This window comes from Amphiprion ocellaris, chromosome 17 (assembly GCF_022539595.1).
Source record: "Amphiprion ocellaris isolate individual 3 ecotype Okinawa chromosome 17, ASM2253959v1, whole genome shotgun sequence".
In the NCBI taxonomy this organism is placed as follows: Eukaryota; Metazoa; Chordata; class Actinopteri; family Pomacentridae; genus Amphiprion; species Amphiprion ocellaris.
The window spans coordinates 27,327,905-27,353,476 of NC_072782.1; the positions used below are offsets into that span (position 1 = coordinate 27,327,905).

At 39.4% G+C, this 25,572-nt stretch overlaps 1 protein-coding gene across 2 annotated transcripts in view; it reads right to left on the reverse strand.

Annotated features, from left to right (window-relative positions):
- Nucleotides 1-25,310, reverse strand: part of tsc1b (TSC complex subunit 1b) — a 41,276-nt gene extending 15,966 nt beyond the window's left edge. Inside the window, exons 1-15 of one of the 2 annotated variants that reach the window (XM_055019456.1) lie at nucleotides 25,038-25,310; nucleotides 16,187-16,402; nucleotides 15,991-16,094; nucleotides 13,549-13,701; nucleotides 11,831-11,975; nucleotides 11,437-11,591; nucleotides 11,278-11,351; nucleotides 11,009-11,187; nucleotides 9,351-9,469; nucleotides 7,297-7,462; nucleotides 7,085-7,206; nucleotides 5,879-5,972; nucleotides 5,424-5,531; nucleotides 3,771-4,410; nucleotides 210-223 (exon numbers count right to left, since the gene is read on the reverse strand). In XM_055019456.1, the coding sequence (XP_054875431.1) occupies nucleotides 210-223; nucleotides 3,771-4,410; nucleotides 5,424-5,531; nucleotides 5,879-5,972; nucleotides 7,085-7,206; nucleotides 7,297-7,462; nucleotides 9,351-9,469; nucleotides 11,009-11,187; nucleotides 11,278-11,351; nucleotides 11,437-11,591; nucleotides 11,831-11,975; nucleotides 13,549-13,701; nucleotides 15,991-16,094; nucleotides 16,187-16,295 (2,182 nt within the window). In that variant the 5' untranslated portion in view covers nucleotides 16,296-16,402; nucleotides 25,038-25,310. Of the gene's footprint in view, nucleotides 1-179; nucleotides 224-3,770; nucleotides 4,411-5,423; nucleotides 5,532-5,878; nucleotides 5,973-7,084; nucleotides 7,207-7,296; nucleotides 7,463-9,350; nucleotides 9,470-11,008; nucleotides 11,188-11,277; nucleotides 11,352-11,436; nucleotides 11,592-11,830; nucleotides 11,976-13,548; nucleotides 13,702-15,990; nucleotides 16,095-16,186; nucleotides 16,403-25,037 lie in introns of both variants that reach the window. The other variant, XM_023269387.3, reaches the window with a different exon arrangement.
- Between the last annotated feature and the right edge of the window lie 262 nt (nucleotides 25,311-25,572).

The following is a 25,572-nucleotide window of genomic DNA, read 5'->3' on the forward strand; positions in this document are numbered from 1 at the left end:
AACCTTGTGTTTTGATAAGCCTCGGCTGAACGAATTACCTATCCAGCTCGGAAACATTTTAACACGCTGCTCATGTCTCAGAGCTCGTGACAAATCGCTAGTCATGCCAAAATAATGCTCCGTCTGCAGTCTTTATAATAGATTCTTTTATCGGCAGCGGTGCGGTGTGAGTGCTTTACCTCCAAAGTGTGTCCAGTCAGCTGACTTACTTGGCAAAGGTAATCTGCAAAGGGAGAGAGAGAGAGAGAGAAAAAACATGGTTCATACTCATAGTTGAGCATATTTTTCTGTTCTGTGATTCTATCAAACTGGCTTTTTCCTGTTTACAACAACTGCTGTAAGAAATCTGAAAAGAAACACTGAAGTTACTGATGTCAGCAAAGGCAGCGCAGTTTAAACTCTGGGTCAAAGGTGCAGAAAGCAGGTCAGCAAACAGAACACATTCTACAGATGTTAACATTATGATGCTGGAAATACACTGCCGTTCAAAAGTTCAGGGTCACTTAGAAATGTCTTTACTTTTGAAAGAAAATCTGTTTTTTCACTGAAGATAACATTAATCTGAAATCCAGTCTAGACATTGTTAATGTGGTAAATGACTATTCTAGCTGTAAACGGCTGATTTTTAATGGAATATCTACATGGGGTGCAGAGGAACATTTCCAGCAACCATCACTCCTGTGTTCTAATGCTACATCGTGTTAGCTAATGGTGTTGAAAGGCTAATTGATATCTAGAAAACCCTTGTGTTAGCACATGAATAAAAGTGTGAGGTATCATGGAAAACATGAAATTGTCTCGGTGATCCCAAATTTTTCAATGCTAGTGTACATAAAAACAATAATCTCCAACGTGTAAAGGAACTTTTAGAAATGCTGAACCCGCAAACCCGGCTTAATAAACACTTTAAAGTATCTGACTATTTAAATTATTGTCTGAATAATGAATGAGATGCTAAATTTAACTAAATCTATCATGGCATTAGATAGATGTGGCACCAAAACAAGGCTATGGAGTTAAATAATAAATGATCAGTAAGCTCCTATGTTATTGGTTCAGCTCTCAATAATAGAGAAATTAAGAGACGCAAATATCACACAGTCAATACGTCAAAATATCCAGCGAAAGATCATCACATGCATAGAATCCATCTATTTACATGTTATCTATGCACCACACTGGAGTCCACACACATGGAGTTTACCAAATTATAAAAAGCAACTATTGGCCAGCTGATTTTTTGTTGGTAGTGTTCATAAATTCAAACTGAAATGGTCACAGCATCAACTAAACTCTAGCAAAGCAGGAGGATTTAGTGATTTAGAGGCTGCAAACAAACTGTATTTGTATTTTCACCACTTATCTAATTAAATGTTGGTTTTGGAAAAAGAAAAAGCTCTACATTCAGTGTTTTATACCTAGAAGTGAAGAGCATGGAAGCAAATCAGACTCATCAGATTTAAAATTTTGAAAACTGAACTTTTACACTTGAAATTTTGACTTTTGAATTTGCAAGCATTGAAAAACAAAAGTGAAAATTGGTTATTAAAATTTTGATGAGCTAAATTCAGACATAAAAAATTCACATACATAATTTTGATGCAACAAACTTCAAAGTTAGAAGTTCAACAGCTTTTAAAATTCTAAATCTGATGAGTTCTGATTTGCTTCCATAGCAGTGTCACACACAGGAAATTTAAAAAGCGAAAAAATATGGCAATGTTAATTTTGCACTAAATATATTTCGGGTTTGTTCTAAAAAAAAATTAAATACATAAATCTAAAGAGAACCAATAAGATCACCACCAAAGTACCAAAACAATAAGCAGCATCTATTATGGTAGTAGTATCATACCCATTCCTAAGATCAGACCTTACAGTAAAAACTTGACATTTTAGCAAATCTGTTCATTTTGCCTTCCTTCCACATGTAGTGTTAGCAGCTAATTAGTTTAGCACAAAGACTGTCTAAAAGCACCAAAATTAAACCTTTCCAGCTCCTCTACAGCCTGAATTTCAGTAATGAACAAGTTACATCAGATTTGTTTAAACCAAACCAAAAGCAAAAGCATAAATTGTAATTCTAACCCATTTCCTGGAGATGAATTCTTAAAACCCTTGGGACTGAGCCAAGTAAATAAATAAATGCTCCTTTAAATAATGCAGATTATAATCAGGATTTAGGTCTAAAAAAACCTCCTCTCTCAGTCACATTATTGTCTTATGCACTGTCCAAACTCTACAAGTGAACATAAGGTGAGAAGTCGGCTTGTTTATCTCGGTCACACTTTGATCTTGGCCGACTTCGCCGCCTCCGTCTGACTCCAGCGTCTGATGAAGAAGGTAAAATGTGGCGATGACTCGAATGAGTGAAGCCAGATTGTTTTTGAGCGCCCCGTGCTGACTTTGCTGACAGTCTCTGCTGTCGTATTATTGGCCGCCTCACCGTGTGTGTGTGTGTGTGTGTGTGTGTGTGTGTGTGTGTGTGTGTGTGTGTGTGTGTGTGTGTGTGTGTGTGTGTGTGTGTGTGTGTGTGTGTGGCAGAGAAAAGAAGGGGGTGGCAGATTCTCAACAATGTCATCCTTGTTCTGAACTGGGTGTTTCCTTTGGACTGCAGTAAGAGACCGAAAACAACCTACACTGGCTCTGCACAGTCAACAGCAAATCAAAACACACTCCAGAGTGTCATCAACACGAGCTTCATACCGACATTTTAACCTCTAAAGCAGTGGTGTCAAACGTAAGGCCAGCGGGCCAAAACCAGCCTGCCAGAGAGTCCAATCCGGCCCGTGGGACGACTTTGCAAAGTATAAAAATTACAGAGACGACATGAACTGCAAATTTTGACAAATTGTTTTGATCATAAAGTAAAATACTATATTGTTCAGTTCCAGGTACCTGTGACTAAATGTTTTGTGCTTTTGTAGATACACTGTGATCTGTAAGTTGTAATGTGTAAATGATAAATTGAGGGATAATATTGTTGAAACGGAACTTTTTTTAAACTAATTTTTCATGATGCTTTGCGCTATCTGCCATTGTATCACTTTTGCAATGTTCTGTTCTTTTGTTATATGCAAACACTCGCACATTTTTTGTAAATTTTTTTGTAAAGATTTCTATTTACTCCACTGTTTAGTTATTTTTTACTCTTATTTTCTTAACTTATTTATCTTGTATGTTTAAAAGGGAGAAATTTCACTGTACACTGTGCATAATGACAATAAAGCTTTCTTATCTTAAAAAAATCATTCATTAAATGTGAACATTTTCAGAATGGACTTTTTTTTGCACTAAAACACAGGGAAAAAATTTTAATTGTGGTCATTTATAGGTTTTTATGCTCTGATTTTACTGGTCACTTGAGATCAAATTGGGCCGAATGTGGCCTCTGAATGAAAATGAGTTTGACACCCCTGATCTATAGAGTTAACTCATGATCAGAGCGTTTGAGATTCATTATGCTCCACTGGTGCAAGCCACAAATTAAATGCTATCAAATTTTGCAAGACAACCCAGATTTGGTATATTTCAAACCAAATCTGTGAGAGCAGCAGCGGTGATGTGTGTCTATACAGGGTGCGTTCAGGCACAGTATGAAGCGTAGGTCACCCAAGTTTTGGCAGCGTTTGGAGCCCAATGCACAATCGCTGCAGTTAAAAATGGAAGAAAGTAAACTTGAAGTATAAAAAAGTACAGCAGCTCCGCATCATAACACCTGGCAGAGGTAGAGATAAAAGCCAGAAAATAGCAAAGTCAAAGGCCCTCACCTCTTGAGAACTTTATCGTGGGCGTCACTCCCCTGCTGAACAAGGCGATCCAGCACCTCCAGTGGTGAAGCAGACACTACTCCCTCCTCCTCCCCGTCCTCCAGACCCTCCTCCCGCTGCGACAGCCTCTCCAGTGTCGCCTTGTGCACCGCCTCCGACGTCTTCTGGCCCACGAAGAGCGACGCCGCCCTCGGCAGGGCCAGATCGAAGAACGACTCGTATGGCACCGGCGCCGGCGTCTTGCTGCAGGGGCTCGGAGAGAACATTCCGAACTTTCCCACCTCGTCGTCCGGGGCGGAGGGGCTTCGGTGCAGGTGGTGGTCGATGGGAGTGAAGCCCGACTGGAAGGACCAGGGCTGCTCGAGGCCGTGGGCTGAAGTCCTGCTGTCTCCTCCTGCTCCTCCTCTGTCGCTGCCAACGCCGCCGCTATTCGCAGCGTTCTCAGCTTTGTCTGGCGTTGATACGGCGTGGTGGGTGTCTCGGATGAGGCCTCCAGGTTGGGTGCTGGAGAGGGTCTTGACTTGTGTCTGACAGCCAGTCAGAGTCTCGGTGGTGTGATAAAAAGGCGAGTCGAAGCCCCTCAGGCCCAACGGTTCCTGCTTATCCTCCGTGATCTTCAGCAGCTCTTCTGTGATGGCAGCTGCAGCAGAAACAACATATGGAGGATTGAGATGGACTTAAACCTGCATGTATGTTCTGAATGTCAGTGTCTGCCTAAATATTTTTGGAATCACAAACGGGTACCAAATGACAGCAATGCTGGTGGAAAAACTGAGGTTTTCAGGGCTTCTGTTTATTACTTAAGTCTAAGCAGCTAGCTTTAGCAGCAGAGCCGGCGCCATTTGGCAGATGATTTTCTTCAAAGTGGTTCACAGCACTGTAGGTGCTTTTATTTTTAGTACATGTGGCTCGAGTGGGATTTAAACCAATAACAGTGCAGAGCTCAAGCTGAACACACAGGGATATAAACAGGGATGTGATAGCATCCTGGATATTTAGCCAAAGCCCATGAGCTCACATTCATTTAACTTCACAGCAGAAGCAGTTTACTTTACATAATTAAAAATGAGATTCATTTCAAAACTTCTTGGTTCAGTTAAAACAAAATAGTTGACTGGCTCACTCCGCTCCGTCTTTTCATGCTGCTATTTACAAGATTTCATTATTACGGCATCTGTTTTTCACTGAAATGTTTCTGTTCCTGAAAATCTAATTATATTACATAAAAATCTGCAGCTTAGAATCAGGTCAAGAATAAATTAGCTGGGTTACAAGGTACAATTTCATTTCTTCTAGTCACACTTTCTTTCCTTTTCAATGGATGTTGATGTGTTGTGTTTTATACTGTGTGTGTCTAGTTGGTTTATTTTTGCTGCAACTAGTAAATGACATGGATGAGCAGACCAGACTGGCAATTTTATGATTTGTCAGCTTAAAAAAATATATAAAACTGATCCAACAGAGCAGTTATTAAGTACAACGACACCAACGTACATGTTTGTTTGTCTTTATAAAACACAACCAAGAGTAACAAGTTTGTTAAAAAACTAATCACAGGATAATTTTAATGAGTCATTTCATTTTTCTTTTGGTGGATTATATTCTTGAAGATAACAACGTGTTTGAATCTGGTTCTACAAGCTCAACACTCACCCTCTTCCCTCTCCTTTTCTGTCCTCAGCTGAAGCTCCAGCTCCTGTTTCTTCATGAAAACCGACAGTTCTGTCAGAGTCATGGAGATGTTCTCTGCAGCTCCTGCATCTGATGAGGACAAATATGCATCACAACTGTGGAAATGCGAAAGATAAATAGTCCAGAAAGAACAAACACCAAAACTACCAATTACACATCCATTAAGGTTAATTTTGGGTTTGCTCCTGACTAGGATTAACACTGATTATTCTATTAAAGTTCACTTGAGTTCAGGTAAGACTTTTGTCAACCTGAGTCCCTTAAAGTGAATTTTCTATCAGCTCTGATCACTTGGTCTGTTATTATCAATGGGAACAATAGCAGGTTGGTGTTGGTTTCCCCACTGATGCATTCTAGATTTGATCCAAAGACTTCTAAATTGAAATTAATGAAGATAAATCACAGTTATGTCTAACCTCTGCTTGGAGCCACTTCCAAACTCTTCTCCATATCTTTCACAGGTTCCTGTCTCACCAGCGCTGGTTTTCCACTTTCTCCTTGTCGCCGATCCTGAAAAGTCACACAGTTAATAGTTTTACCATGACTTGGATCATGAATTCATGTCTAGAAACAAACCAGAGCTTTTACTCCTGCTCTCTCTGTTTCTTGTGAAATTCCTTGTACAATTTCAAGACATGCAGATCTTATACAGCATCATTTTGCTTGTGAGTCACTGGTGAATAAGTTTGCCTCCTTCTGTTTAAAAGTAAGATAAGCTGAACTGCATGTCATGTCTGCTAAGAAGCATTCTGAACAATTCAGCTACCAAGAAATTCAGAAAAAGTGCACTGGTAATGAATAATCACAATCTTCCCTTTAACCTTTTTCAGCTTTGTTGTAGTGAAAAAATGTTTATTAAAAGCAGAAAAGAAATCCACAAACTAAATTTAGCAGCATTTCAGACCTTTCAGCAACTTTTTCCCTCAAAAAGTGAACCTAGCAGCTAATCTAGAAAAATTTCAGATGAGCTAAAACTATTTTTCATAGAAGATATTCACCAGTATTGAATCACAAGCACAAATGCATCCGGCTGTGTAATAATAAGCTGCATGTCTGCAAACATTGTCACCCATATTGAGGAAAGAAAGACTTTTGTAGGGGTTGGGGGATAGTTTGTACCGTTTCATCACATTTTATTTCTAATATCTATAAAGCAATTTGTGCCACAGACTATACTGTAGTTGTATGAAAATGATTATATTTATTGATTATGTATACGGTAATTTTGTCAGACAATATCGTGGTTACAAAATCAAGAATTTTGCAATGCAGAGTGACAGTTTTAGTCACTTTTTCATGCTTGTACTGTCATCTGACAAAAGAAACAATAAAATAAGTAAAAGAGAGCACCTTAATTGGAAGTCAGCAGTCTTAAAAAAAGAGTATACATCAGCATGGAGAGCGGGAGAGAAGCTAACAGATGTAAATAGCTGAAAATAGGCTGTATCCAAGCACACTGAACTGACATCAATATGCTAATTAGTGCATGAAGTCATCTTTTTGAGCAGCGTTGTAGCTCATTTTCATTGAAATTATTTGGCAACAGAGCAGAAAGCTACCCAGCTTAAATTCACTGTGTACAATATTTAATCTGAATAACGTTGTGGAGGGAGGGAGCATACCTTTCTCGGTGGACTGGACTGGACTGTGTTGGCTGGTAATGAGATGATGGGGAAGTCATCTGATAGGGTGGGAGGTGGGGAAGAGGTGGCTGGAGTGCTGGAAGCCGGCGTTCCTTTTCCTCCTGCTCGGACCAAAACAATCGCTCAAGTACGACGTAAATCAAAACATTACAGTGCGCTACAGACATGTTTCTGAGTGACGCAACCTGTACCTGATGTGCAGTGGAAGCGGCTGGGAAGGTGTGAGGCACTGTGGGAGAGCTCTAGGTTGGGCGACATGCCCCTCGAGGAAGGGGGCGTGGCCATGCCGCACAACGAGGAGGGGCTCCACAGAGGGTCCTTCCCCCCACAGGAAGAGTTGAGTTCACAGGTGGAGTTCTGGTGGAGAAACCAAATGGAAACAAAAACAATCACAACATGGAACAAAAGCAGAAAATCAAAGTCAACCTATGACTTTTTGGGAATTAGACTGTAGTGAGGAGTCATAAACACTACCATTCAAAAGTTTGGGGTCACCCACACAATTTCACACTTTTATTCAGGTGCTAACATAATTACACAAAGGTTTTCTAATCATCAATGAGCCTTTCAACATCATTAGCTAACATAATGTAGCATTAGAACACAGGAGTGATGGTTGCTGGAAATGTTCCTCTGTACCTCTATGGAGATATTCCATTAAAAATCAGCTGTTTCCAGCTAGAATAGTCATTTACCACATTAACAATGTCTAGACTGGATTTCTGATTGACTTAATGTTATCTTCATTGAAAAAAATGCTTTTCTTTTAAAAATAAGGACATTTCTAAATGATCTCAAACTTTTGGACAGTAGTATACATTGTCTTAGCTTCAAAAACAACCAAATTCTGTGGAAAGGTTTACAAAAATCTGCCTACCAGCTCGTCTAAAGTGTACTCATAACCCACTATGAATCCTGAAACAATATCTATCATTTAATCAACCAATTATTCAACATGTTTAGCAACTACGTTAGCTTTCTCCCACTGCTTTCAGGCTGTAAGTGATTTCACAGTGAAGGGACACATTTTCCAAAACAACAAACTTTTCCTTGCTGCTGTGGTTATACACCACAGGTTTTCAACTTGTGAAATTTGTGAAAGTTTTGAGATAATTGCATGGGAAACTTCATCCTTAGTACAATGGAGGTAGATTGAATATTGTCAGCACTGCAGAAATCAATGCAACTATATCTATTCAAGCAGCTGATACATTCTGGGGAATTGATTCATGAACTTGCTCAAGAAATACACTGCAAGTTGAGGACACTTTGTTCGATTCTTATGGTGATCCACTAAAGTCTCACTGACAATGTTTTGACTTTCAAACCTCAAAAAAGCCTCACAGATACATAAAAACATTCCAGTGAGCTAGAAAGAAGTTCTGCTATTTGGTAGATAAATCAGAATGAATAGATTCATTCATTCTGTTAGACCAGATCGGCCGAGCAATTTTAGGGGGGAAAATAGTTCTCATTCAGCTGCAGATCCAGACTCAGGCTTGTTTGGCAGTTTGTCCATCTTGTTCAAAGCATGAACCACGTGCTACTTTTAGGTAACAAAAATTAGGATTAATGGTCTGAAAACAACAGTATATTCATTATACTGCAGTTCAAAATGAATTTAAATTGGTTACGGTCAATTGTGGCTTTGTCAGGATTTATTTATTAACTTTGGTGAAATTTATGACTCCAGTATGAATCTACTGAGCTGCGACAGTGAAGCAGGTGGATTTGGGTGAACTCAGCCAACGGAAAATGCAGTTTGTCCCAAAATGGCGAGTCTCCCATGTTTTCCAGATTCTCCGTCTGTCTGGGTCAGCGGGAGTCTAATGCAGAGACAAATCCTCTGACATACCCCAGGGTGCAGACAAACACCCGGACCCCTCCCTCGTGTGGCTGGCCCAATAATAGAAATGAAGAGATGGTATCTCCACGGCAACCAACCCTTGGTAGTGCCTACAGAGAGGTGGCGGGAGGACGACGGGGGCATGAGATGCAATTCCTGAAGCTCGACTCGACTGCCTGCCAGCCCGGAAACTCACTCTGTCTGTGCATCTTTCAGAATGAATTTGTGTTTTTTTTGGAGACGAATAATCAACAGCATCTGACAGGTGCTACAAGAAGCGTAAACATGACCCTGAATGCAACAGCAAGCAGAAGTTTAATGACACTCTGCTGCGGCGTCTCTCTCCAATTATCAATCCACGGTTTTGGCAGCGTTTGATGGCATTATGGATGATCTTACCTGCCGTCTGGAGGTCTGTGGGCTGCGATAGGAGGACTGTGTTCCTGAGAAGGGGGGCAAGGACAGGGGAGGCGGTTGTGGCTGCCGTGGAGTTGAGAATGGGGTCGAAGAAGAGCTTCCTGTTGTCAAAAAGACAAATAGTCTGATCAATCTATGTGGATGTACCCAACAACCTGGGGTCTCTGTCTCTGCTTTGGTATTTGTCCTTTAGAACAGTTAGAAAATTCAGTGGGGTGACAAGAAAAAAATGCATAAGGCCACCTATTAGTTATTTTCATCCAAGATTAACATGTGAATTAATTTTCCTTTTCTGCTCCATGAATGATTAACAGTTTAAACCAGCTCTTTTTGCATCAAAAGGTGGCCCTGAAGACTTCAAATTTAAAATTAACTAGTTGTGCGAGTTCAAGCAGGAAAGATGAAAGCATGCCAAGTTCAGTAATAACACCAACACTCCATCCTAACCTGGATTTCTGTACTTAAAGGCATTTTCAATTTTATTAATGTCACAGTAAACACGATGATATTGAAGGAGCCAAACACCATCCAGTTTAAAAATCATGATTGCAAACTGACGCTTTTGAGATTGTAACTTCCATTTGTAACACTGCATGTGTAGCAACAGTTCTTATTTTCCTGTGGCATCTTGTTTATCATGGTAAAGAAAGAGAAGATTGATAAAAACATATTGCGACAGCTTTTTTCTCTTGTCTCTCAGCGCTTCTTAATCTGATTAATTTTGCAATGTCCTGTGACATGGAGTGAATTTTAGGTCATGACGAATACATCGCTGAATATTTTCAGCTTGTGTTTGTGGTTTTTACAAATATTAGTGCAAGAAACTGCAATAAAGATTTCCAAAAAATGTGATTAAGGTAGTTTAGAAACATTGCCCCTATTGCATATTTTATTTCTTGTACAGAGCACAATTTTATTAACACACTAAATACACTAATAGATAATTAGCATATAAATCAATGTGAATAAGTTTGTTTTCTCTGAATGAGTCAGTGATGGAGGGAAGAACTTTCACTTTTTACACTAAACGCTTGATTTTAGGTGAATTCCCGTAGAATACAAGTAGAATAAAGCGATTTGGATGTAATATCATGATTTTAGTTTTAGATTTGGTTAATTTTCCTGATGACACCAGGCATCATAGATGATATGTTCAAGTTCTGCCTGAAAGTTGAAAATTTTAGATTTTTTTCAGTTTTTACAGTTTCTTGCTCTCGTTAATGGCAAGACTTTGGCTTTTATTTAAGAAAAACAAATAGAAATATCTTTTGAATGGCTAATAAAATGAACAACAGGACAGACTGGAGTTCTGCTTTCTCAATGTTCTGGTTTTTATGGGTCCTTTAGCTTCTCTGTCGGCTCCTTTTAGCTCCTCCGCCCTCAGAATATGGAAATCTTTAACACAAACTTCCAAGTGGCCTTTGTAGTCTTCAGGTCTATCTGGTCAGTTTTCATTACAATTCATCATTGTACTGCTATTTTGCACTTTATTTGAAACAACCACATGTTCTTCTGCAGCTGCATTGGATTCATGGTTGACATGCTTTAGAAAAAGTAATTCATTGTTACTTTAAGACTATAATAACAGCCATATGGTGAGGTTTTCTCTAAAATATAAATTTAAAGAAGTGTTTTCTGACCGTAGCTGCTGTGGAGGTCGGCGTAGGGGCTGGAAGTGCAGTCTTGTGGTCGCAGGTGGATTTGTGGGTAAAAGTTCTCAGGCATGGTGGTGTAACCCTCCTCACAGGAGGCCTCCTTGGGGTCTAGAGACACTTTGGCACATTCGATGACGATATCATGGATTTCATACTTTTTCCACCTACAAAAAAGCATCACACCATTAGTCCACGTGCTGTAGCAAACACTAAACTCTTCCTTTTCTGGAATATAAACATAAAAATAGACGTGCCTGGTGGGGTCGAGCTCATGGTCCTTGGTTCCTGTCACCAGTTCTGGGTGGATACGAACATGTTCAAGCATCGGCTGAAAGTCGGACAGGAAATTCATGTAAGTGATCATTGTGCTAATGAAGAGCAGCAAAGCAGAACAGCAGCAGCAATGACTTCACCTTCACTACTTCCTCAAAGGTTTCCATGTTCTCCTTCATGCTGTAATGGGAGCGCAGGTAGGACACGAAGTTGCATGGATACATGCCATAGAGACGGTGGAAGAGTGAATACACGCTGGCATGTAGGTGGATTAGGTAAACCTCTGAAACATGGCCTGAATGAGACAAAAACATAGACTTAAAAACACTTACACAGCAGAGAAAATAAGTTACTATATTATAATTCTCAGTCCAGGTACATATTTAGTTAGTGCTAGTCTAAACGTCCTTATAGAAGCCTATGCATAAGTGACTAAGTTGCCAAATACATAAAACCACACCTGATGCAGTTTCCATGTCTCTGTACAGTCTTCAGCACACCTACACACATACACATTTGACACCAAGTTCTTACCTGGATTCTTAAGGTTCCAGGATGCCAGGCGGCCAAAGATGTCAAAATACTCCCACAGGTGTTGCTTCCCAGCTTGAGGGATCATCGGCAGCAGCGTGATCAGCACCAGCACTCCGGTTATGAGCACCACTACATCCGTATCCGTCTGCAACAAAACCAAGGCAAAAACTGTAAAGATTCTAATAAAGAGAGACATTACAAGAACAAATAAAAGCATTAAATCTACTGTACAAGATCAAATAAACCCCCAAATGTGGATTTATAGGGCTTTTATTGGGATGGTGGCAACAATACTGAGATTATATTGTACACATTTTGTTTACAGTCTTTGTTTCTTTGTACAGAAGAAATAGCTCTGTGATGCTTTACAGAGGCTGCAGTTCACATTATTTACTTTTTCTTTTTACTTGTAGGTTGTTCTGCCCTTACAAAGTGCATATGTTCCATTTCGTGCAGTTTGCTTAAAACTGGGAGATACTACTTCATCATAACATCGCGCCTTAAGCTTTATCTGTGCTGCTCATATAGCCGTTGCAGTCTGTGGTGTGAAATAAGCTGTCGTTTGACTTGTTTATACTCGCACAGGACAATGTGAAGTATGTGACAAATGTTCTGCTGCACAGAGGATTGTGGGCCAGAAATGCATGCTGGTTTTCACGCTGAAATATCTAAATGAATGTAGTTTGACATCAGGGTATTTTTAGACGTGCTGCATTTCAGATTTTATGAATTAAAACAAACAAAATCTATTTCTGGCGTACTATAAAATATAGCATGTAGCATGGACAACAAGAAAAGCACTCAGAGTGCGCAGTACTCCACCAAGGCCGCTCAGTTATTGTATGATTTACAAAAGATGAAATCTTTTAACAATTTGTGGGACGCAGCGATCAATTTGTAGTAGGATCGCAATCATGTGATCGTCAGCAGGCAGCTGATGTAGCGTTCACTTACAGTCGTAGTTACAGTGACGCTGTGTCGCTATCTCGTCACGACACAGAAGTCTTGAACAAATCCGTGGATCTAGACTATAAGCCGCATCACTTCCAAAATCTAATCACTTGGTCCTTGTGTCATTTCTGACCTTCCCTGAAAATTTCATCCAAATCCGTTAGTCTGTTGTGAAAAATGCTGCTAACAGACAGACAAACCATGCCGTTCGTCACATATCTGCGCCGCGTTCCTTGGTGGAGTAATAAAACACACCATGAGCCATGGCAGTGCTTAGAGCTAAATGCTAATACAGGCATGCTAACAGTGACAATGTTAGCACCTAATGTTTACCATGTTCACCATCTCAGTTTAGCGTGTTAGCATGCAAAGTGTGGTTGAAGTTAATGGAAATGAGTAAAGTTTGCAGATATGTGGCGAAAAACAAGCATCGGACACACCGAATTTTGACTTAACAAAGGTGCTAGATTAAGATTTGAGGAGAATCACATCTATTACAATTGGGGAGAAATCACTGGTTGAGCAAAATTTCGCGGAAATCCATGAGACAGATGTTGACAGATTTCAGCCTGGACCACAACAGTAAACTCACCACCCAGCTGCTAATATGAGTAAATAAACGTGACCTAATCGGGGCTTTAATCAGCCCACATGTGAGCATCAACACTGTAAACCTGCCTCTGTCCAATGTGAGCAGACAAACTGAGGAGGACTGACAAAGCTGATCAATAACATGCTGGGTCCACTCCGGACAACAGCACACTTACCTTTAGGCATTTGAGCAGCGAGAGCAGCAGAGGGTATCGAGCAATCTTGTGGATCCAGGACGGCTGCTTGCGGATTACATGTCCGAGCAGAGTGAGGGTGGGCAGCCGGCAGGCCTGTTTGGTCATACAGTCGTTCATCTTGTCTAGAAGGTGCTGTGAAAGAGGAAGAGCGGGTTTAGATGTGTATCCGACACGATCAGTCCTCAGGAAAGGCGGCAGGGGTTGTCTTCTTTATAAAATAAAGGTGCAAGAAACATATTGGTGTTTTTTATCTATGAAAATACATGAATAAATATAGAGTCACGTGCAAAAATAAGCACAACCCATGAAAGTTGTTGGCTTTTTGGACAACAGGTGACACTTGAAATTTACATTTTGGAGTCATTTTTAGTCACATAGAAAAAAATAAATGCATTTATCACACATTTAAATCCATTCAATTACAATCAGGTCTTTCAAAATTAAGTGTCAATGATTAAAACCTCTTTAGGGAATGATAGAATTTGTCTCATTTAAGCCTCTGACATCGAGGGCATGATGACCTCTTTGCTAATAAACTTGTGCCAAGACCTAAAGAACTCTCTAAAGGCCATCCAAAAGAAAAAAAGATTGTGGATTCCTGTGAGTCTGGAATAGGGATTTAAAAAAATCTCCCAATTGTTTGAGTTTGGAAGGAAAATCCTCTCCAATTGGTGTAGATTTAAAATAATTTATCCATGAATGGCCGCTTGAGCAAATTCAGTCCAAGAAAAAACTGATGCAAAAACAAGTCACAAAGAACCCTAAAATCTCACCACAGAATCTGCAGGTAACACTAGTGTCCAAGTGTACCCATCTTTTGCTGTCCTAAAAGAACATTGAAGCAACTCTACAGTTTGCCTGTAAACAGCTAAAGAGCTGGCTTTTTGGTATAGTGTGCTCTGGACAGACGAGTTTAAAGATAAAGCTATTTGGTCACAGTAACAGCGGTTATGTTTGGTGTCAACCAAAAGTAGCATTTCAGGAAAAACCTCAAACCAACCGTGAAGCACAGTGATGGAAATGTTACGGGTTGAGGTTGATTCACTGCCTTGGGGTTTGGGCAACTTGGTATTATTTATTCAACTACGAATTCTGCATCACATCAAAGAACGCTTTAACAGATGATGTTATGACCTGAAGGCAATATAAAGTGGAGGGTTACCAAAACAAGGGTTTGAGTCCAGTAAATACATATTTTTGTTAACTTGGGTTTCATTTTTCATCATTGATAACGTCAATACTATGGGCTAGGACAAAATGCTGATACAGTTCATTTTGATTAATTAATAACAGAAAAAATATCGCATTTAATCACACCTTCCTCAGTTCCCGGTAACACTGATGCACACTCCAGCCCAGTAGGTGGCAGTAATGAACTTAAAGTCTGTTTTCCAGCCGCGAAGAAGATGCACAGGACGCACTGAGTGATGTCAGTGCACAAGAAAGTTTGCTGAACAGTGAAGGAAGATGAGACCGTATTGAGCTTGTTGGGTGTAAAGTTTTCATTTAAAAAACTTCCCAATGGCAGCTTGGATAAAAGTGTGGTTGTGTGCAAATTGTGCAACAAAGAGTTTTCTTATCACCTCAGTGCAAAACATGTTGCTGTTAGCACCAGAGCTAACGTTAGCTACGACAGTCCTGGTACAGGCAAACAGTGTAGCCATCCCATAATAGACCACTTTTCAAAACATTGTTTGAGTTTACAGAAACTGTTAAAATGTTGAATATAATTGCTATAATTTGAGTTTGCAGTAATCTGTGAATGTAGTAGACAGATGAAAAATGCACAGATAGATATAAATGAAATAAACATTTTTGTTGTTTAAGTTCATATATACTACCATTCAAAACTTTGGAGTCACTTAGAAATGTATTTACTTTTGAAAGAAAACATTTTTTTTCATTGAAGATAACATTAAATTAGTCAGAAATCCAGTCTAGACATTGTTATTGTGGTAAATATTTGATTTTTAATGGAATATCTCCATAGGGGTACAGAGGAACATTTCCAGCAACCATCACTCCTGTGTCCTAATGCTACATTGTGTTAGCTAATGGTGTTGAAAAGCTCATTGATGATTAGAAAACCCTTGTGCAATTATGTTAGCACATGAATAAAAGTGAGAGTTTCATGGAAAACATGAAATTGTGTGGTTGACCCAAAACTTTTGAATGGTAGTGTATATATCTATTCATCGATTCAGTCGTCAACCAAACATTATTTGAATTGAAAAGCTTTGCTTATTGTTTCAAATATTGCTATTTGACAAAACATAATTATCATTTAGAATTGTTTAATAATTACAAAGCCTTTAATTAATTAGATTTTTTATTTCTTTTACATGGCGCCCCACCTCTAGTAAATACTTGCAATGCAGTGGTATTTAAGAGTGAAATATATGAACGGGGGTCGTTTTTCACCTTGTCATGTGGCTCTCTGACAGATGACAGGATATGCATGGCCTGGGCGGAGTTGGTTTCCAAAAAGTAGTCGACCAGCCCATTCAGCAGCATGGACCCTCGCTCTTTAGGAAAAACACAAAGAAGACTTTGTAAGAGTCTGTTGCAGAGATATGTTTTCAGGAAACCCATTCTGGCGCCAAACGAAGGGCCCTACCGGTGCTGAGCTGCTCGTTGATAAGGCCTCTGATCTCGTCTAGCTGGTGGAGGTCGGAGGTCTCCAGGAGTGGGAGGAGGTCCCCCACGTTGGGCTGCTCCCTGGCCATGGTGGTGGCAGTGCTGGAGGTGGAGGCAGCGTTGCGCTCACGGTGTCCGTCCCTGCTTGCCTGGAGGACTCCTGGGGCCCACCCACCAATACAGTCTCCAGGCACCTCTACATTGCACCAAGAGAGCAATACAGAAACATTTCCCAGAATTAGTAGAAGCTCCGGTCTAGGATTAGTGCTCACGTGACGTAATGGGAAGCAGGGTTTGTGCTGAAGGCATTTCTTCTAAACAGAATGAATAAGAATGTTGTCCTTAAAGAGGTGACCACTCGTTCATATGATCTACCCTGAAATACTGAAAACTAAATAAATAAACTCCATATTTCAGTTATATTATGGCTTTGATATGCCATTAAATCAGTGTGAGGTGTCTTGAATTCATGTGAGGTCAAATAGTAAGTAGTATCACACACTGTGGCAATATTTCTACACAATTTATGGCATAACAGACATATAAACTCAGTGTTTTTGCTGTAAACATGTACAGTGAACACATATTTCCCTCAGGAGCTGGAGGAGGATGAAAAAAAAAATCCATAAGGAGAGCGAGACAGCAGCTTTATCATTGTTGTGTTCACAGCTTACACCAGGTTGCAAAAACAAAACCACTTAAAGTAGGTTTAATGACATTTGGAAAAATGAATGATTAATTGATTAATTTAAATAGCTTTGTTTACATGTTTCCACATACTTCATAATTACAATTACAGTTTATGTGAGCATTAGTCTGGAATGTGAAAACAACTGTATGTTTGTGCCTGCCAAGAGCAAACAACGTTATTTATTTAATTGCATATTTGGTGATTTTTATTATTTTATATCCCTCTATTGGTGTTTGTTGCACTGATTTATTCTTAAATCTTTAACTCTATTTCTCCTCTTTTGTTTCTCTGGCCTTTTTAAGCTGGTATTCCTAACTAACCTGATATTTTTGTAAAAGCAGCTTTGTAGACTGCTCTTTTAAAGGTGCTATATAAATACAGTTATTATCAAAAAGTATTATAAGATAATATTTATATGCCTACACAGTAAGATACTGCTCTTTTGTGAGTCTGAATGATGAGAAAAGGCAGGGCAATCCTCAAGAATGTATCACATCCTGTTTTAAAGTACACATGAGCTGTTATTGCTGCTGTCCCCGCCCCCTTCAGGAAGAAGACTCTCTCTGTGTTTACGACTTACAGCCCGGCAGCTGTCACATACGCAAGTGCCTAAGACAAACACTTTGTGCCACATCCAACTGCTGAGTGATCATTTTACATAGAAATGTTGCAAAATTCACAACACAGCAGTTATTTGTAACTCATGTACAAGATGAATTTGTATAAAATCAACATTTTAGCAGTGCTGAAGCTCTGAAGTGACTGCTAGCTAACATGTTGTATCAGTAGGCTACGTTTCAGTCTCTATTTTAAACTTATTCTGTTCTCTGACAACAAAAACAGTAAAATATGTAACTAAGAACGACTTCTTTGGGAATCCGGCTGGATTAAAATATATTATATGTGAGCACAGAGTGAGTTCAGAGAGTTTAGGTTATACTGAGGCACAACAGGCAACATGAAAACACACCCAGTGATAGTTTATTGGTTTTAAAGTCAGTTTTAAAGTTTCTATCATCTCTGAATGTTTTTCAACTTCACAGTTTCCACAGAATTCTGACCTGTGAGCATACCATCAAATCTAATCATAACATTAGCCTCATTAGCTGCACAACAAGCTAACAATAAGGATTTTCTAATTATTTTTTGGCATTACCGTCAAAAAAATAAAATATCTTTAGTTCCTCAGTTGCTGGGAGTGCATGAAGACTTTTGAGTTGCAGAAAATAGCAGAATTTTTAGTGTTGAAACTTTTTAGAGTTCGATTCAAGGCTATTTATTCTCATTGTGATTTCTATGACAAAACAACACAGTATAACAGACAACAAACAGCTTTATAAAAACAAGTATTAAAACTAGAAAAGCACCCAGAGAGCGCAGTACTCCACCAAGGCTGCTCAGATGACGCATCATTTCCGACGGATGAAATCTTTAATAAAAAATTACCTTGCGCTGAGCACAGGCATGTGTTATGCATGTGCATGTTATGCATGGATACCGAATTGCATGTAAATTACTCTTATAAAGGTCTGTTGATCAGATCACCACTTTTGGCAAGCTTTTGTTTTCACTAGTGTTAAAATAACCGTTCCCTCCATGCTTTCATTTTGAAGGTGTATTTTTAATGTTATGGGCTTTTTTTTTTGTCACCGTTCCGGCGGCACAAAAACTGTTCAACTAAGAAGCAGTTTCTTGACGTGATGAAGACGCTGCCGAAAAGTCCAAAAATTCACATAAAGATGAAAGAAAACAGTTCCATGCTGTTGCTGTCTAGAAGCACCTAGCTGCAATAAGGACAAGCTCTTATGGTGTTTCCTGAAGAAATGAATGAAGGACAGAAAGGTGAATTTGTTTTCAAAATAAGGCTGACAGCTGAATGTGAATAAAGACTTTGTGAAACATCAGGAGCTTCACCATTGTCTGGCTGGGGTTTGCTTCATTGCGTGACCTAAATATGTAGCAGGACTCAGAAACAGCCCACAGTTTAATCATTTGTTCCTTGTATGATTTCCAGCTGATAAATCACAGCCAATTTGTAGTAGGATCGCAATCATGTGGTCGTCAGCAGGTAACTGACACAGTGTTCACTTGTTGTCATGGTTACAGCAACCATGCTGGCAGCTATATCTAGCGATGGGAAATCCTTAACAAAGCAGTGGATCCAGATTATAAACCGCATCACTGTGAAAATTTAATGAGGTGGTCCTTGTGCCATTTCTGACATTCCCTGAAAATTTCATCCAAGTTTGTTAGTCCTTTTTTGAGTAATGTTTCACACGGACAGACAGACTGACTAACGTACGCCGATCGTCACATAACTCCACCGTTCCTTGGCGGAGTACAAACAGCTTTATAAAAACAAGTTTTAAAAAAAAAACAAGTATTAAAAAAAGTGTAACAGTGCAATGAGGTGCAATGTCTGCTTTAAAGTGTCTGATGTCAGTGAAAACAATGCTTAGAGTTAGCACAAACGGCTCTAGAAAGTAAATAAACCTGGCAGACTGCTCATTCTGAATGATTCACCTAGAAGCAGGCAGCTGTAAAAGTACAGGATGGTGACATTGTATAGGTGCTTATGCCAGTTTCTATGTAGAAACTGAATAAAATTCACACTGGCTTGTAAAGCTGAGAAGTCTTACTGTTAAAGGAGGGTCAGTAGAATGGCAGTAGCGGGAATCTTTATATTTTCACAGCTTTTACTTTGCAACTCCTTGTTTTAAAGACATACAAACATCATAAAAATTGTTTTTTTCATCACATGGAACCCTCAAATGTCTGTAATTATAATGTCTTTTCTGTTGTGGTTAAATTTAACCATCAGCTGCCACAGACACAAGCAGATTTACCAACAGGACAGTAAATCAAACTAACTAACCACACAGAAACTAAACAAAGAGCAACTCTCTTCACTAATAAAGACTGACAGCTCAAAGCAACAAATGTTTTATAAAAGTGCGTGATATTATCAGCACCAATAATAAAGTTAAACCTTAATTAAGTTGATTTTTAATGACTACAGACCTTTTTTCAAAGCACACATTTTGACTTGTAGTCAGAATCGCCCAGGTGCTGCTAATAATCAGCAACGACAGTTTCACAATGAGCCAATCAATGGTATTACTTACACCTGAGCCTTTGCTCCTGAGAAATGGCAACATTTAAAAACGGTCTGTATATTTAGCTTTTTAAATAAGAGAATGAGCTCTTTTCTCATAGATGTACCAATTCAACAACTGTCAGAGCAAACCCCCAACACAGCTTCTCCATTCTAGCTGCAGTGTTCAGCTTATTCAGATTATTACAGCTGAGCCACACATTAAACTGCCACAAACACACTGCGGAACAAATAAAGACAAGTTCAGAGAACAGACTTGGAATGGATTAAGCAGTGTGATGCATGACCTGCACCCTATCTGACCTTGCTGAGCAGAATCCATTTCAATCCTATCCAATGAAAAGCTTCTTTCAAGCGCTAGATTCTAATATTCATTACACCGAAGCAAAAGTGTGCTTTTAAATAAAACACAACCGCGCCTAACGTGTTTACCATTTCAGGTTATTAGCTTGTTTGTGATACGTTTAGGCTAGGCGCTGAGTCAGTCATTCAAAGTAGAGGAGGCCAAGGGAGCCTGAGCAAATCTCCATCTGAAAAGCAGGCATAAATAATCCTGATAGGCAGGTCATTATCGTCAGGGTGTCTGCACCCAGCAGCTTATTCCATAACAGCAGTAATGAATCAGCTGCACAGATCCCACCAGCTCTGAAGATCTCATCGCAACACTTTGACCACAACACAGTGGAAGAAGATCAGAGTCCAAATGTGACCATAATTGGTTGTTTTTAATTAGCTTAGAGTACAAACTATTACATGAATGAGTCACGTGCCGCTACAACCAAGAGAACAGCAGCTAATTTGAAGAAGAAATTCATCATCATCTAGAGCAGGTGTGTCAAACATGCGGCCCGTGGGCCAAAACCAGCCCACCAGAGGGTCCAATCCGGCCCACAGGATGACTTTGTGAAGTGTAAAAATTACAGAGAAGACATTAACTGCAAATTGTAAATTTGTAAAACTATAAAGTTAAAATAATTTCTAGACCTTAAGTTGTTTTGATCAATGGTCTTTTGTCATTTCGTGTCTCATTTTTGTAATATTTTGTCTTGTTTTTGTTGTTTTTTCATCTTTGACTTTCTAGGTTTGTCTCATGTTTTTGTTGTTTTTTTTGCCTCGTTTCTGTCATTTGTCCATTTTTTTGTTGCTGTGTAACTTTTTGGTCTAATTTTTTGTCTTTTTTGTTTTGTTTCGTGTCGTTTGTCTCATTTTTTGTCATTTTGTGTCTCGTTTTTGCTATTTTGTGTCTCATTTTTCTAATATTCTGTCCTGTTTTTGCTGTTTTTTTGTCTGACTTGTGTTGTTTTGATCATAAAGAAATAAAACACTATCTCACTGAGTTTCAGACAGCTGTGACTAAATGTTTTGTGCCTTTGTAGATCCACTGTGATCTGTAGGTTGTAATGTGTAAATGATAAACTGAGGTGCAATATTGTTGAAATTGAATTTATTTTTCTTAAGAAATTTCAGGTTATTCATAATGTTTTGTAAAAAGATAATTCCTTAAATGTGAACATTTTTGCACTAAAACAAAGGAAAAAATTGGAGATATTTACAGGTTTATTAAGCTGTGATTTAACTGGTCTGGCCCACTTGAGATCAAACTGGGCTGAATGTGGCCCCTGAACTAAAATGATTTTGACATCCCTGATCTAGAGTATTTCCTGGACAGTCACATGTCACACAAAAACACCGACCTCTGTGAAGAAACAGTATCAGCCTCTCTGGGTCGCCGTCATTCGTAGCAACATAACGTTTGCAGATGTTGATTCACAGAAGTCACCACGGCACAATTGTCTTCCTGTTATCAATTAACTGCTGAGTCACGGGGTTGAGAGTCGGGGTGTGGAAAGCGGATAAAAACATCTTGCAGGAGCAGGTCAGTGGAGCAAACATGAGCTACCCTCAGCGTGATCTCGGGCGGTTTGGGAACGCTCAGGAGCACACAAAGAATCTTTATGCTGTCCAAGCGCTTCCCTGCAAACACTGGAAATTACATTTGGCTGTGCGTTACCAGCAGCTTTCTACTCTCCTGCCTGAATATTTAAAAGCGTCGTAATGAAAGAAACAAACAGCATGTTTGGGTCCATCTGAATAAATGATTTTTGTCAACCTAACCACCCAGCTGAGTGAGCCGACAGAGGCTTGTTGCAGAGGTTTACTGGATTAACACAGCTACAGCTAACATTATTTCCATTATTGATTACTGCAAATGTCAGGAAATAAAGAAATAATGCCCCATATTACTTTAAAGCCCAGTAGCAACCTAAAATTGCTTCTTTAGTTTTACTAACAGTTGGAAATAAAAAGATTTGATGATTTTTTTCCCCATTACTGGTTAATTTGCTTAGTATTTCTCTATATAAAATATCAGAAAAGTATGAAAATGTCTGTCTAGAGTCTGAGAAGACATTTTTAGGTTTATTTCTTTGGCTGATCCATGGTTTAAAAGGCAAAGATGTTTAATTTATTGTAAGATAAAAACAAGCAGAAGGAACAAATCCTCACATTTGAGAGGCTGGGACCATAAAATGTTTTTCTTTAAAAGGGTCAGTTTACAGTATTTGTCGGTTAATTTTATCTGGCTTTAAATGATTAGTCGGCTAATTGATGCAGCTCTATTTAATTCGCCACCGTTAAGAAACTGCAACACAAGTGAGTTTTGCATTCTGCTTAATAAAAGCTTAACATGATTAATCAATTCTGCAATTACACCTGATTATGGCTTATACAGATAAATAACTCCACAATTACCTTTAACTAGCCTTATAAAAATTAGTACTTAACTTGTTCATTCAAAATGCATGAAAAGTTGACTACACCCAAACATAACTTACAGGAACAAAGAATGAGAAATATTACTGAGAGGTGGCCTTCTCTATTCTGTTTACCTTTTGCTGCACAGCTGATGAAAAAAAGACCCTACAAGCGCTAGAAAAACAAACTCCTGAGCCTGACCGGAGATCACTCTTAAACTTCCCACTGCTACAAAACAGGCAATATGAAGACGTTCAGGCCCTGGGAACTTGTGGTAAAACTCCCTGAATTAATCTCAAACCAGTTTAAAATCCCTGGAAATCCAGCAGACCTTCCCTCACCCTGACAGGCTGCTTCAGCTGCTTTACCACCTCAGGACCCATTTAGATCAGAAGTTATCCGTCTTGTGTTTTATTGGGGCCGAATTCTTGAAAGGCTGCTCCTGTTTAGATGTTGTTTTATGCTGTCTTTGTACAAAAACAGACAAGGATTTTGCAGAAAAACATCTACTATTATGGCATTATGCATGTCAGTGTGGAGATTACAGTTGCAATGATTAATCGAATAACAGATTAGATGAATTATTATTCATTTTTTATGACAAAAAGCCCCATTTATCGGATTCCAGCTTCCTGAATTTGAATACTTTCTGTTTTCTTTAGTTGTCTAAGACAGTACAGTGAATTTCATTGGGTTGTGGACAAAACAACATTTCTGAGGGAAACACTGATCAACATGTTTCTCAATTTTGTAGCATTTTACAGACCAAACAGTTAATTGAGGAGTCCAAAAAGTGACCAACGTACTAAAAAACAATGAAAATATTCAGTAGATGCAGCTGGAGTGGAGACGGCTTTGAAACTGGCTTTGAAATTACAAATAAATGTGAATACATCAAACACATAAATATGTGTAATATTTTAGATACTGTTAAAGTGTCTGGTCAAGCAGTAGGTGTTATTGACATTTTCTTCCATTATAGAGACCAAACAACTAATCAATTAATCAAGGAAGCAATCAAGAATGGAAGTAAAGATTAGTTTGGGAAACACTAATCGACAATTTTCTCAAATTTCTGACATTTTAGAGACCTATCAACTAACTGATGTGTCCAGAAACTGTTGGTGTGTTAATAAACAATGAAAATAATCAGTAGGTGTAGCTGGAGTGGAGACAGCTTTGAAACTGGCTATGAAATTACAACTAAATTAAAATATATATAATATTTTAGATACCATTTAAGTGTCTAGTCAAGTGGGTGTTATTGACATTGTTTTCCATTATAGAGACCAAACAACTCATTGATTAATCAAGAATACACATTAGTTTCAGCCTTAGCGGATACAAATTTGAAACTGGTTTTGAAACTCCAATTTTAGGCGAATATATAAAACATTTACATCATACATAAGTCTAACATTTTATCTGCCTTTTAGGTGTCTGGTCAGGTGCTGTGTTATGGTGGCATTTGAACAATCCTGGCTACAGCCCTGCTCCCAGATGATAGCCTTTTTCACAGATTAGGCGAAGTGACAGACAGACATGAGACACGGTGACAGTGTGACTGGGAGGTCGAGAAGGTCAAACTGCGACACTTGTGACCCAATTCGTCTTCCTGTTGGCAGGGGAGGCTGGGGGATGACAAGCCAGTGAACGCATGCTGACTACAGAGTATTAATGATTGATATGACAGGAGGTAATAGTTAATTGCAGATCACAGATAAAAGCTGCAGGAAGACCTTCCACTGAGATGCATAATGAGGTGTTAAATAAAATGCACAGAGGTCACAATGATAATCTAGTGTGGTGATATGCATAAAGGCAGCAGTGCAGAGCCCGGACAGGCTGCTGCTGTATGTGGACTGACCACTGGCTGCTGCCTGTCGTAAACAACTCGCAGAGAACAATGGGCAGGGTTGGGTTTACTTTATCCGATTATAAAAATATGTAAGCATCTGTTCTGTGGCAAACCGGGCACCGCGTTCAGAACCACGGACACACTCAGCTGAAACCGCCGGGGAGCGTTCAAAGCACCGGCCGTCTACTAAATCCATCAGCAGGTCTTCCCAAAAACAAGTCAGTCCCACCGCCGAGAGCTAACGTTAGCTGGGAGCAGCGACCCACACTCGGTGGGGAATTAATTCCACCCGTCAGCCGCCTCCAGTCAGCGGGGAAGCGAGCAGAACAGGTCGGGTTTAGTACAACATGACACGCCGGTGGAGGTTCGGCGTCAGAAAAGCACATTAGACATGAATAATCGGAGCTGTTTACCTGTTAGAGTAGCTGCACTCCACAGGGCGCCGCCATCTTGAACACCTCACAGCCCATCCCACCGCAGTCCGCCTCCGCTGTCAGGCTGCGTGCAAACTAATCCCATAAGTTAGCTCCTTGCGCGGCGGAACGGCAACTTTCACAAAACCGAAGAAACACCCGAAAGTTTCTCAATCACGTCCGAAAACGCCGAAATTGTGCTTTCACGCGTATCCCGGCCAACTGTCAGCTCCGGCGCTGAGCTAAGACTGTAGTTGCGGCTCCGTGTTGGTGGAAGGATGAACTGTGTGTTATGCGGTTTCGCGTGACCCACATGCGGACGGCGCACGCGCAAATTATACATATATATTGTTTAGTACTGAGGATCGATATGGAAGATCAATACTGCCAAGAAGAAATGCTTTTAAAAGTTAGACATGACAAAATAAAAAGATAATGTTGAAATGAAAAAATATTATAAACCAATTCAAAATTGACTCCAAATAAAATCTAAATATAATATATAATACAATATCTAACGATATAATAAAATAAT